Here is a 15,000-nt window from a genome sequence, read left to right on the forward strand (position 1 = left end):
AAAAATTCATAGTATAGTATGTCGTCCAAAATGAGACAAAAAAGTCATAGTATAGTATGTCGTCCAAAATCTAACAAAAAAGTCATAGTATAGTATGTCGTCCAAAATCTGACAAAAAAGTCATAGTATAGTATGTCGTCCAAAATGAGACAAAAAAGTCATAGTATAGTATGTCGTCCGAAATGAGACAAAAAAGTCACATCTGGCCCTCGTTAAGTTTGGACACTCGCTGCAGAACTTCCTGGTTTTATGAGTACTTGTTGCAGAAGTGTTAACTGTTACATTTCTGTTAAAAAGGCTCAGATTATGTTCACGTTTACACACAAATGATGACAGATTGTGTTTCATAACCTTTACTCTTAGTTTGATGTTTAATTAATATTTTCATATTTATATAAGTTATATCAGTTTTTATGCTTGCAGGTCATTTATGATTTTAATTTCAAATGTAAACACTTCTCACATCTCATGGAGGCATTATTGATCCACTGACCAATGAGGGACCAGGACTCACCTGGTACTGGACTCATGTAATAACAGACTGAGCAGAATCACACGTTCACACCTTTTCCCCCACATTTTATTTCTTTAATAGAAAACATCGTCCGACAGTTTCAGTTAAAAGAAAACAATATTACAAAAGTCAAAGTAAATTTAAAAACAAACCAAAATAAAACTGCGACGAGTGAGTCCGTGAACGTCTGCTCTTGCTGTAATCAAGAGCAGACGGGTTCCACAAGAAAACCCTGAACCAAAACCAGGGCCAGGGCCGTCTGAGACTTGAGATTAAAGTTTATTCTCCATAAAAAAACAGCCTCATGTTTGTGCACACACACACACACACACACACACACACGCAGACACACAAACATGTTACCTAAAGCAGAAAGTGTAAAAGTCTTTGGTGAATCATGAGTTTAAGAAGAAAAACAACAACATTGAAAGAGTCAGAAAATAGAAACTGGAGCCTGAAAATTCAATAAATTAAACAGCAAAAGATGAATTTTAGGTCTCAAATCCAGCAGGTTCACAGAAATGAAAAATAAAGAAAATAAAACATACAAAAAACAGTAACAGTGTTATGTTGTGAAATTAACCATCAGAAGTAAGCGGAAATCAAAGGTGACCGATCACTGTCGACCACTGCAGTCAATCACTGTCGATCACTGACCGTTCACTGCGATCGATCACTGCGATCGATCACTGCGATCGATCACTGCGATCGATCACTGACCGTTCACTGCGATCGATCACTGTCGATCACTGACCATTCACTGCAGTCGTTCACCGTCGATCACTGCGGTCGTTTTGCGTCTCATCAATGTTTCTTATAAACCGTTCCGTTGCGAGTGCGGCTGCTACTGAAAGTTCGCAGACAAAATGGAATATTTTATGTTCTTCACTGAGGTAAAACTCTCACAGTCGGACATCGCAGACTCCGCCCACGTGGCCAACAATTCATCACAATGTTTTCTGTTTTTTTTCTTTTTTTTAAAAAAAAAATCCAAAAGTGTCCATGTGTCGTCTCAGTTGCAGTAAAAAATAAATTAGGTTGTAGAAGAAGCTTCAGATTCACGCTGTCCTGACTGAGCCGTTGTTACTGGCCGGTCTCCTGAAGTTCAGGTCGTTCTTATCCAGCCACAGCTCGGCTAACTGCTGACCCGAACCGTACGACGACGCTTTGGAGCCCAGACACATCTTATACTGCTTGGCCTCCAGGTTGGGGTCACAAATGACCGGGTGGTGGACGTGAACTATCCCTGTGTCTGTACTTCTGAACAACTTAATCCCCGACTGGACAAATTTGTTAAAGAGGTCCACATCCTCTAGGCCCCACCCCTGTATGGAGGTGTCGAAGCCTCCGGCTGCGACCAGGTCTCCTTTGTAGACACAGACGATGCCAAAGCCGTAGTTCCTCCACAGGCCCGTCTTGGAGGTGAAGACGTAGTGGTTGCTGCTGGCAACCTTCCCGGCGTAAACCACTTTGGGGTCGTACTGGCTGAAGATGATGGGGAAGTAGGTCTGCTCGCCAAGGCCGGTGTTGGCCCGACACCTCTGAAGGAAGTCGTTGGTGAAGAGCAGGTCCACATCACAGTAGAAGAGCAGCGAGTCATTGGAGAAATGTAAGGAACCCACTTCCAGAGCCAAAGCCCTGGAGAAGGAGCCGGTGACGGGCTTGATCTCCATCTCGGTGCGAGGATACTTCATGTGATACTCCCTCATCAGCTCCACCTGCTTGACCCGCTCTGTGTTGTTGTCCGTGCTAAAGAGCAGGATCAGCAGTTTGACATTCTGGTTAGGGATCAGACAAACCCGTTCAAAGTTGGCCATGAAACGCACAAAGATGTCATAGCGGCCCGACAGAGGAACCAGGATATTGACTTTCTTCTCCTTGGGTTCCCGCTGGTCCTGGCCTGAAGTGGCCAGTTTGAAGGGAACCAGCATCTTGAGGGAGTTGGACAGAAACGAGAGGGAGTCGGACTCTTTGTTGATGTGACTGGCCAAAGCTCTGGCGTCCATCTCCTCCTCCTCTCTGAACTGGATCTGGCTGAAGGTCTGCTGCAGGTAGGCGTGTCTCCTCACAGGAACCGTCATGGTCTTTCCTTTGTGCTTCTTGTAGAGCAGCAGCAGGTCCAGCACATACTCTGCGCCATATAAAGGGTTGACCCTCCGGTAGCCATACTGGATTTCTTTGAAATCGATGACACGGCCTCGTGTCTTAGCGTTAGCATTGATCATCTCCATCACTTGCATGATGATGTCATCCAGAGCCTGTCTCTGGGAGGAGTCCATCCCGCGGCGAGGGGGTTGACCGTCCAAAGCAGAGTACAGGTACTTCCCCGTCAGGAACTCCCACTCCAGAACCTCCTCCCTCTGCTGCGGCTGGAAGCGCATGAACGACGGCGGCATTCCCAACTGCAGGTCGTCTCTGCCGGGCTCGGCCGCTCCGTAGCGCCCCATCTGGACGATCTCCCGGTGGAGCTCGATGGTTCGGTGTCGCAAGTCTGCGATCTTGCGGCTGAGCATGTAGCTGTGCAGGCGGTACTGGTAGGGCGGGTTCTTGTTGGGGTGGAGTGTGATGGCCCGGTGGATCTTGCTGTTGTGCAGATCTCGGATGTAGCCTTTCTTGTTTGGTTCATAGTTTTCGTAGAACAGCTGCTGCATCTGTAAAGACAGAGCGACTCGTGTTAGCAATACCACCACTTCATTCATTCATTCTGTGCCACTCAAGGGTCACAGCTGACACTCCCCCCACACACAGACCGCTGTGAGGCAACAATGCTAGTCACTACACCACCGTTTGTCCAGACACAAAAAGAAACCTAAAAGTCAGGTTTTTTTTAATGATGATGACATTTGTGTTCATACAGAGCAGAGATGATCACATGGTTCTAAACTGATGTGGGCGGGGCTTCACACAGAACAGAATAATAAATCACACATTTATGTTCTGAGAAAACTTAATAATAATAATAAATTAGACCTTTAGTGACTGAGCAGCTTAAACTGAAACTCACATTAATAAATAATCAAATTAAATAAAAACACTGAAGGTTAATCTCAGATTAAATCATGAGCAGATTTAAAGCTGGAGTACGTAACTTTTAAACAATCAAAGGTCACGTGAGTTCACAGAGTCGTTTTAATTCTCTCACTGTAACAGTGTTTACATTTTCCCACGCTGCACAGAGGAAGTGATGACAAAATGTTACAGTTATGTACTGCAGCTTTAACCTGACCGAGACATCTCCACTGGGGCCACAGCGCCAGCAGGGGGCGCTCACAACTCAGTCACAGAGCTGGAGCCCGGGGGGCCGGGGAGGCCGATTACTACATCACAACCTCAAACTCAGACTTTTTTTTTTTTTGAAAAATGTGTTAGTGATTAACTTTAAACTTAAAGCAGCCTGGTCATGTGATCTGTCACCCACAGGTCACATGACTCTGCGTCACACCACAAACACAAACATCACTTAAGAGAAAAGAGACTGATCAGTGTCAAACTATTTTTCCTAAATAAACGTAATACTGAAAGGAAACGACATTTAAGTCAGAGGAGGTCGGAGGTCGATCACGCACCCGTGTCTCAGTCATTCAGTCAAATCAATAAATAAAATAAAAATAAATATTTAACAAGAATATAAAGAATATACCGTAAATTTCGGCCTATAAGCCGCTACTTTTTTCCCCACACTTTGAACCCTGCGGCCTATACAATGGTGCAGCTAATTTATAGATTTTTACTGGCTAACGGCCACCGGGGGGCACTCTCTAGCAGTAAACGCTGAAGTGAGACAGACGCGGGGAAAGATTATGCGCTGAAGATGAAGACTTCCGGTGGCTTTAGTGCGCAAGAAGAAGATGAAGATAGCGACCAATGACTATTCTGGTAGGCTTAAGTGTTAACCAGGCATGTTGATGCCGTGTTGGTGCTGTTTTATTTTCTAGGCATGTTCACCCCGTGTTTAAATTACGTTGTTTTAATAAAAACAACAACGAAAAACTTCCATGTAGCGTCTTTCTATGTAAATATCTCATGTTACAACCATACGCGGCGTTACAGGTGGGCCCACTTATGTCCGTGGCCCACTCGCGATCACGGACGCACTAGTCACGTGCACTCACTCGTCATTCATAAAGTTGATGCATTCATTAACGAACTCCTTTGATAAGAGATGGAATCTTGGCGCCGCTACTGGTTACAACATGAAAACCTGCGGCCTACATATGTACAAAATGGATTTTCTTTTCAAATTTAGCTGGTGCGGCTTGTAGTCAGGTGTGCTCAATAGGCCGAAATTTACGGTAATCTAAAATTAACATCTGACACGTTGTTCTTATGGTTTTTATTAAAAAAGTCAGGTGGGGCCGGGCTGGGCTCAGGCTCACCCCCTATTGCCAGGGCCAGGCTCTGATTCTAGGCCCGTGCAGACCACTAAAGTCCACTACAGACCGCTACAGTCAATGATAACTATGTGTCATTAATTAAAATCTCACTTGAAAGAAACCTGTCATTTCTCTTTTTTAAGTTTATCCACATGGTCATAGTGATCATGAAGGTCAGTGAAGTCCAGCAGAGTCCAGCAGAGTTCAGATCTGCTGCAGCTTCACAAAGCTACTGTTCTTCAGATTCCTGGAGTCTAAAAGTGTGAACAGAGGCACAGCTGTTTTCAGAGCTGTGGTCAAAGAGCAGCGTTTGTGTCGCTGCAGCCTCCACAGAGGCTAATTTGAGAGGAAGGCTCTGGAATGCAGCCACAGGCCTGATCCCCGGGGGAAAGCTCTACGTGGAATGAGACAGGACCGGCTTAAGAGCTGCGGGAAAACCATACCTGGAGCTGAATACGAATGGCAGGAAGTGCCTGAGTTCATGCTGTGTCCCTGTGTAGCCTGCCAATCACAACACACTGCACCTCTGTCCTGCATGGAGCTGGGCCCTCAGAGGTTAAAGGTCAAACTTTACCTCTGACACCAACATCTGCTGCAACTTACAATCATGGAACATTTCAGAAAACACAGTAAACCCTTCCTGTCAATCAGAGACTTTCACATGAAAGCACATGTATGTGATATGAGTGGGCGGAGCTTTTATTCACACAAATACAAACTATACCTCACAAGCTTGTGATTGGCTACAGTTTTATTTTCTCCCACACACACACCCAGGAGTGCTGGTCCTCTGCTGCCTCGTGTGGTCACTTTGTGTCACTGACGACAATCTGAACGTTGGATTTCAAACAGTGAAGAGACAAAATCAGACATTTGAACTTAGGGATGGAGGCAGCAGTGTGTGTGTGTGTGTGTGTGTGTGTGTGTGTGTGTGTGTAGTGAGTGCTTTACAGTAATATAAAATAGAAAACAATAGTGTAAATATATGACTTTACTTTAAATTCAGCATTTGAATAAAGTTTTTGTTGCTGTTGCTTCATCTTCTCTCCAGTGAAGCAGTTTCTTCAGACACTGAGTCAAAGCCAACTGTACTGACATCACCACCGGACACAGTCATCAGAGTGTGTGTGTGTGTGTGTGTGTGTGTGTGTGTGTGTGTGTGTGTGTGTGTGTGTGTGTGTGTGTGTGTGTGTGTGTGTCTCACTTTGTTCACGCGTTCCGGATCTTTGAAAAACATGAAAATCTCTTCAGATCTTTACATTAGTGTCACAGCAGCAAACACTTTTCACGTTTTACAGTTCAAAACCTTTAATATTGTGTAAATCATGGTCTGTGCTCCACCAAACATCAGGACTCTTCAGTAAACATCTGTTAATCCCGTCTAATCCGTTAATCTGTGATTAGGTCAACACGAGCGTGCGCAGCCTCAGTCTGTGGCATTTACAGTTTTATGGTTCATAGAATGATTTTGTCTATGTTTTTTTTTTTATTTCACATAAATTATATTACAGATTTCATGTGATTTGGATTAAATTGGATTAAAAGATAATATCTGATTTTGCATTAATGTCTTCAAAAAAAACGACAACAAAACCACAATGACATTTAAAAGACAAAAGCAGAAGTTGCTTCACTTTTGTCTCCATGAACATTTACAACTGAAAACAGGAAACCGAGCCAGGTCAGAGGTCACCACAACACACACGTTTCATTCACTTCATCTTGGAAAAAACAGCAAATTAGGATTTTATTCACAACATTTGAACGTGTTTCCACATCTTGGTGTTTGTTGGTTTATTTGTGTCGATGTCTCAGTGTTTGTGTCTTTAAAGTGAAAAGAATCACAACAATGACTAAGATGTAAATACATCAGCCAGTTATTAGTCAGTTATCAGTCATTTATCAGTCATTTATCAGTCAGTTATCAGTCAGTTATCAGTCAGTTATCAGTCAGTTATCAGTCATTTATCAGTCAGTTATCAGTCAGTCATTTTGAAGCTAGTTTTCACTGCTGTGTTTTCTGTGCAATGACAATAAAAGCAAGTCTAAGTCTTAGTCTCTAAGTCTATTATGGAGCAAAGAAACTGGAATTCTTCACATTTAAGAAGCTGAAAACATAATTTCCAGGTTTGATGGACACTGATGGATTAATCACAAACTAATGGACAGATTGATGGATTATGTAAATACTGGACTAGTTTCAATCCAGGGCAGGTGGATTCACATGTGAAACAGTAACTCTGTGAGTTTCCTGAATGTTCCTCAGATTGTTTAGGGCAGGACTGAGGTGCAGATTATAGGCTGATGTAAACACTGATGTGTGAGCACAAACACTTCCTGGTTGGTGTGGGTGGTGGGTGGTGCTGCTGAACCACACGCCTGGAATTACCTTCAACAATAAAAAGACACCATTTTGACCGATATTGGCTCATTTTTTTCCTTTGGCTTTTAAGGAAGGTTTTTGACGTTTGAATTGAATTGAATTGAATTGAATTGAATTTGAATTGAAGTGGCTCCGCACAGTCAGCTGCTCTGCACTGACACACACACGCACACACACTAATGACTACCTGAGGTCGGCCACACCCACATCATACACCTGATCAATCTGAAAATATGAATACTCAAATATATGACAACACTGATTCTTAATAAGCTGAAAAATATTCACATTTAAGAAGCTGAAAATCACATTTCCATTGTGTTTGGAGTAAACAAAGGAAACGGGTTAGATTCATTGTGAACATGCTGCTCAGAGAAGTTTCACATTCACACACCGAACACACACTGGACACGGAAACATACAAACAGTGATCAGGCCCCGCCCCCTGCCTTGTGGCAGTGGCCGGGGGGCGTGGTCTCGACTAATTACAACTCTGTCCCTGTTTGATCCCAGCAACAGAACGACCGCCTGACCTCTGTCACCATGACAGATGCACACTGATGGTTACAGATCATGGTCCAGGTGTCTCCACAAACACTCCAAGACACACCCAGCTGACATGTGACTACTCATATACAGTAGCTACTCCCACACTCAGAGCTGAGTGAGGCTGCTTTTTACATGTGTGTGGTCCTCCTGCCTGAGGGTGGCAGTGTGGGACACAGTGTCACAAACTCTTATTGTGATTTAACAATAATAAAACAACCAAGATTCAACCCATTATGTTATTGTTATTAAATTGTATATATACACACACACACACACATATATATACACTTATATTATATATAAAATATATAATAAAAATAATAATAATAAGAATAATTTGATAGAGAACAAATTCCAATAAACCTATTTTAGCCAGTGTGTGTGTGTGTGTGTGTGTGTGTGTATTGGTCTCAAAAGCCTCCGTTCAACTCAAACTCAAAATATCACAATAAGAGCCTTTGAACACAAATGCTTTAATAATAGACAAGGTTTCTATCAAGTCTCCGCCCTCCCCCGACACACACACACATGCGCTCGCATCGTTTTATTTAAACAGACTTCTCTCTGTCTGTCTCTCTCTCTGCTCTACTTTCGTCAGTGGAAACAGTCGTGTCACTAAATCCTCACATTATGACGAAGCAAATCCTCCAAACCAAAACTTGAGCTTGTTTCAAAGTCCAAGGTTTTGAGAGAGAGAGAGAGAGGGAGAGACAGACAAAGGGAGAGAGAGTGGGTTGATGGAAAAAACTCATCACTTCAGTCTCAGGTTGGAGAGAAAAGCTCAGGCAGCTGAGGAAGTGGTGAATGGGTAAAATTGGAGTGTGTAGGAATGCGTCGTGATGTCGTTTTCAAGTTTAATCAAATACGTCTTCTTCAGCATGTTTCAGCTGCATTACCTCTGCTGTCCACATGGCTGTGCTGTCTGTGAGTGAACATGTGTTGTTTTGTTAGCAATTGTTGTAAATGTACGCTGGGGGGGAATATTTGGCAATATCGTGATAATATCGCATTGTGACTAAAATATTGTGATATCGTATTGTGACTAAAATATCGTGATAATATCGTATTGTGACCAAAATATCGTGATATCTTAATGTGACTAAAATATTGTGATATTGTATTGTGACTAAAATATTACATTACATTACATGTCATTTAGCAGACACTTTTATCCAAAGCGACTTACAAGGGAATTGAATACAATCAGCCAGCGATAATATCGTGATAATATCGTATTGTGAGTAAAATATCTTGATATCATATTGTGACCAAAATATCGTGATGTCGTATTGTGAGTAAAACATTGTGATATCGTATTGTGATCAGAATATTGTGATAATATTGTATTGTGAGTAAAATATCGTATTGTGATTTAAAAATCGTGATAATATTGTATTGTGACCAAAATATCGCGATATCGTATTGTGACTAAAATATCGTGATAATATCATATTGTGAGTAAAATATCGTGATATCGTATTGAGACCAAAATATCGTGATAATATCGTATTGTGACTAAAATATCGTGATAATATCGTATAGTGACTAAAATAACGTGATATCGTATTGTGACTAAAATATCGTGATAATATCATATTGTGAGTAAAATATCGTGATAATATCGTATTGTGAGTAAAATAACATGATAATATCGTATTGTGACTAAAATATCGTGATAATATCGTATTGTGAGTAAAATATCATGATAATACACTGTGGTAAAAAATGAGAGAACAGTGTCTAAGTTGACAACAGCAGGACAATGAATCACAGACTGAGACGCTGCCAGACCAGGACCAGGACCAGGACGACAGTTTCCACTGACCTTCTGTTCCCAGTCTGCAGCCTTGAGCACTTGAGTGCTGTCAGCATTGCACCTTCAACCTCGACACTCAGGAATGTTACTATCTGTGGTATGTCAGTCATGAAGGATCCATCGTCTGTGTGTCTGTCCTTTAATCTCATAACTGGACAGACTTCACACTCACTGAAGATTTGCTGCTTTCTTTGCTCCATGAAGCAAAGAAAGTCTTTGACCTTTGACAACATTTTCTGAACCAAATTTATCATTTTGAATCTGGATTATTGAAGCTGATATTTTAATCCACAGCAAGTTAATTTAAACCAGCGTCACAATCTAAAAGCAGACAATGGCTAATTTACATGTTTATTCATTCATTCATTCATTCATCTCCAAAAGATGTTTCTACGTGAATCACAACTTATTTTAGTACATTATTATTTAAAACATAACTCTTGTTTTCTGAAAACAGACTGACTGAGGGAGCGGTTACGTGTATACAGCAGCAGAGTAGGGGCGGGCGGAGACAAGTTCAGGCAAACACTGACTCTGTTTACACTTGTTCACTAACTCAGTTACACTTCCTGTGTGCAGCGGGGGGGTGGGGGTGTCACCGGGTGACACCAGATCTAAACACTATTACAATGAGAGAGATGATTCTATTTAAAAGTTACGTACTGCAGCTTTAAATCCATAGTGTACAGTATAAGTGGAATCAGCTGGTGTGTGTGGCAGAGCTCATGTTACTGGAGGAGAGGAACACACACACGGGGGATTGTTCCCCTCAAACATGTGTCATATTTTCACATCAGTCAGCATCATTCATTCTTTCATTCATTCATCAGTGAACAGCTGTGATTCATCATGAAACCTCCCCACAGTCATTGCACACACACACACACACACACACACACACACACACACGAAGCATTATTGTTATTTTGATGATGATGATGATGATGATGATGAAGGTTCTCATGAACGTGTCTCTTCTTGTTTCATCACTGTTGTTTTCCACTTTATAACCTGATGATGAAATTCAGCCTGAAGCTGTGAACAATCACCACGTCACTCTGACTTTAACCAAACACAACTAGCTGTTAACTTGACCTGTCATTAGTTCATTATTCCAGAGAACAACAACACAACACAGTGTGTGTGTGTGTGTGTCTGTGGCTGAAGTCAATCTGACGTCAAAGTCAACACAAACAAAGGCTTAAATGACTGTGAGTGATATCGTCATGGCAGCATTCTCGTTAAGAAGTTAAGAAAACAGATGACTGAACAGTGTGACGTCATGAATTTCATTTGAAAAGAAATATCTGAAAATGTTAAAAATGATTGAGGTTGAATGATTTCTTTGTTTAATGAAGAAAAGATTTATGTTGAAGGAGAAATGAAGACACTGAAGTCACAGAAGGGGGACAGACAGACAGACTGACTCACCGACTGAGTGACTGACAGACTGACTCACTAATTAACTGACAGACTGACTGACTGACTCACTGACTGACAGACTCACTTTGACGGTGACTGACAGACTCACTGACTCACTAATTGGCGACAGACTGACTGACTGACAGACTCACTGACCTGACTGACGGCTCACTGACTGACTGACGGCTCACTGGACTCGCGGCTGAGTGACGAGAAGCTGACTCACTGACTGACTAACAGACTCGCGGCTGGCAGACTCACTGACGACGCTGACGAACTCACTGATGACTGACAGCGGGCTCACTGACTGATTAACTGACTCACTGATTAACGGTGCTGACGGCAGACTCACTGACTGACTGACGGGCCTCACTGACGATTAACTGACTCGCAGCTGACTGATTAGCGGTGACTGGTGCTGACGGCTGACTCACTGATTAGCGACTGACTGACGGCTGACTCACTGACTGACTGATTAACTGACCCCCTGACTGATTAACTGACTGACTGATTAACTGACTGACTGATTAACTGACTGACTGATTAACTGACTGACTGATTAACTGACTGACGGACTCACTGAGGCCTTCACTGGAAACAAAGTTTACATTCCAGTCATGACACACAGACAGACAGATAGACAGACACACAGACATCAGAGTGTAAACTATGCAGCTGTGAAGGTCAGTGATGTTTAATGTTGAGTAAACTGAGCTTTACAGAGTTTATTTAAAATAAACCTAAACTCGAATAATGTCAACACTTTTAATCATCTCCACCAGAGAGGGGTGTGTGTGTGTGCGTGTGTGTCTGAGACAAAAGGGTAGAGATAATCTGCTGAGATTACACACACTCCTCACTCTCAGGTTTCACAACTCATGTTTGATAAAATTATGTTTTCATATAAAGACAATCATGTGACCTTTCACCTGCACTGTGTGTGTGTGTAACAAGGAAGCAGATTCTCTTTCATTAGTGTCTGACAGTTTCACAAACTCTGAGTTCAAACCGTCACACAGCTGATCAGCTTTTGTTCAATCAACTCTGAGTTACACACACACATTCATGACCTGAGGGGGCACCTTAAAATGTAGTCATTTACATAATGTGACTGTGTAAACAGATTTAGGTCCCCACAACATTTGTCTCACGCACACACACACGCACACACACACACACACGGTTTGTTTAGATTTGTTCAGCTCAAGTCTGGAGATGCTGCGTCTCTGAGCAGAGACCAGGCCCCTCCCACCAGGCCACATTTTTAACACGCCCATTTACCAGAGTGGTCTAAACAAATCAGTGCTGGGCTAAACTTAGAGCACGTCATCGCTGCAGCGTTTACAGAAATAACTTCCAGGGAGAAAATCAGGGATTGTAGCTGCTGGTCCTCTGCTGCCTCGTGTGGTCACGTTGTGTCACTGAGGTCAATCTGATCTGACAAAATAAGTCATTTGAACTTAGTGATAGAGGCAGCAGTGGATCAACAACTCCTGAAAAGTCACTCATTTTTTTCTGGACTTTGGTGTGGGAGAGTGAGTGCTTTACAAACTTCAGTTTCTGTGTGTGTGTAAGTGTGTCTTCAGCAGAGCTGGCACAGTGGCCCAGTCTACAATTAGAGAGGAGAGCTGGATCATGAGCTGGCAGTGGGCGGGACTCTGAGCTGAGGAGGAGCCTGGTTTGCTCCGCTCTGATTGGACCATACTAACCTCAGCCTGGGATTAAAGAAACAGCCTGAAGAAGAGATTTTCAACCAGAGAGGAGGCAGCAGCTTTTTCAATTTCCTAAAACTCACTCTCTGCTGCTGTTCTGAGAAGATTCTGTGGAGGTTCCACAAGATTATGTGGAGGTTCCACAAGATTCGGTGGAGGTTCCATAAGATTATGTGGAGGTTCCACAAGATTATGTGGAGTTTCCACAAGATTATGTGGAGGTTCCACAAGATTCTGTGGAGGTTCCATAAGATTATGTGGAGGTTCCACAAGATTATGTGGAGGTTCCACAAGATTGTGTGGAGGTTCCACAAGATTTGGTGGAGGTTCCATAAGATTATGTGGAGGTTCCACAAGATTCTGTGGAGGTTCCACAAGATTCGGGGAGGTTCCATAAGATGTGGAGGTTCCACAAGATTATGTGGAGGTTCCACAAGATTCTGTGGAGGTTCCACAAGATTCCCATAAGATTATGAGGTTCCACAAGATTTCCACAAGATGGAGGTTCCATAAGATTATGTGGAGGTTCCACAAGATTCTGTGGAGGTTCCACAAGATTATGTGGAGGTTCCACATGGTTATGTGAAGGTTCCATAAGATTCAGTCAGTCAGTGAGGATCCACAACATCTCCTCCACCTCCATCACCCTCAGCACTGGCTCCCCCCAGGGCTGCGTGCTGAGCCCTCTTCTGTTCACCCTGCTCACTCATGACTGCTGTCATATCGTGAAGTTTGCTGATGACACAGCAGTGGTTGGACGCATCAGCAACAACGATGAGTCCAGCTACAGGCTGGAAGTGGAACACCTGGAGGGTTGGTGCAGGGAAAACAACCTCTGCCTCCCCACCACCATGGACATCTTCACCTCCCGATGCAGGAAAAGGGCCACCTGCATCATGAGAGATCCCACCCACCCAGCACACACACTGTTCACCCCCCTCGCCTCAGGCAGAAGGCTACGGAGCATCAAGCGCAGGACAACAAGACTGAGGAACAGCTTCTACCCTGGAGCTGTCAGACTCCTGAAATCTCTGTGGCCCCCATAGCCTTGCTGTCCCCACCCCCACGGACTGTACTTTGCACATGCTTTACAGTTGGACAGTGTTCGGCTCGATCCTTATGTTGGACGTCTCTTCCTGTGACGGCACTCTCGCTGTTTTCTGTGCACGCTGCCATGTTGATATTGTCAGAGAACTAGTGGAGGGAGGGGGACAAATCAGAAACCTCCTGAAAGAAGTGGGTGTGTGTTTGCCTGTGTCTCATTTGCATATAAAAGGGACCACGCACAAAACCGAGCGTTCTGAAACAGTTATGGTGCTTCATCCTTATGGTATTTTGACCAAAGCATGTCACTGACATGTTCATTAGGACACCAGGGAACTATTTTAATAGGTTATAATATGTCACCTTTAATGTGTGTTGGAATGACAATAAAGAACTCTTGAATTCTGTGAAGGTTCCATAAGATTCTGTGGAGGTTCCACAAGATTCTGTGAAGGTTCCACAAGATTCTGTGGAGGTTCCACAAGATTCAGTGAAGGTTCCACAAGATTCTGTGGAGGTTCCATAAGATTCTATGGGGGTTCCACATGGTTCTGTGAAGGTTCCATAAGATTCTATGGGGGTTCCACATGGTTCTGTGAAGGTTCCATAAGATTCTGTGGAGGTTCCATAAGAGGTTCTGCTCACTGTGTCAGTGGGTGTGTGTGTTGTGGACAGACATCGTGTATTTTCAGACATCCCGTGGTCTGCGATCTCTGTGGCTCCTCCCACTAGATGTTTAGACTGACGATTCAAAAATAAATAGGTCTGGAGGAGCAGAGTGTGTGTGCTCACACACGGTGGGCGGGTGACTTCCTGTTAGTGAACATGACTGAGGAAAAAAAAACTTGACACACTGTAACCATGACGACGCTGCTCTCTGATGTCAAACGTGTTTTACAGACAAATAAGTGAAGTCAAACTGCACTCACACACTGGGGCGTGTCCACTGGAGGACACACACACACACACACACACGTTATATAATAATAATAATAATGATAATGATAACAATAACTGCTGCTGCTACACAGACACTCTGCTCTGTGATTTCTAGTTCTTTTAGTGAGAAATAGTCAGTGAATATTCACACAAATCATCCAAAATACTGAGACGTGATCATGCGATGCAGACCTCGTACACTTCAGAGTGGAACTGACTTTATTTTCACGGCTGTGACTCAGGAGAAA

The 15,000-nt window shown here is 43.1% G+C and overlaps 1 protein-coding gene across 1 annotated transcript in view; it reads right to left on the bottom strand.

Moving 5' to 3' along the window:
* Positions 1–1,206: 1,206 nt before the first annotated feature.
* The window catches only part of chsy1 (chondroitin sulfate synthase 1), an 18,860-nt gene continuing 5,066 nt past the window's right edge, over positions 1,207–15,000 (bottom strand). The window contains exon 3 of the mRNA XM_044017781.1: positions 1,207–3,165. Within this exon, the coding sequence (XP_043873716.1) occupies positions 1,573–3,165 (1,593 nt within the window). The 3' untranslated portion in view covers positions 1,207–1,572. The remainder of the gene's footprint in view (positions 3,166–15,000) is intronic.

The sequence above is a fragment of the Solea senegalensis genome, unplaced genomic scaffold (genome assembly GCF_019176455.1).
Source record: "Solea senegalensis isolate Sse05_10M unplaced genomic scaffold, IFAPA_SoseM_1 scf7180000015816, whole genome shotgun sequence".
In the NCBI taxonomy this organism is placed as follows: Eukaryota; Metazoa; Chordata; class Actinopteri; order Pleuronectiformes; family Soleidae; genus Solea; species Solea senegalensis.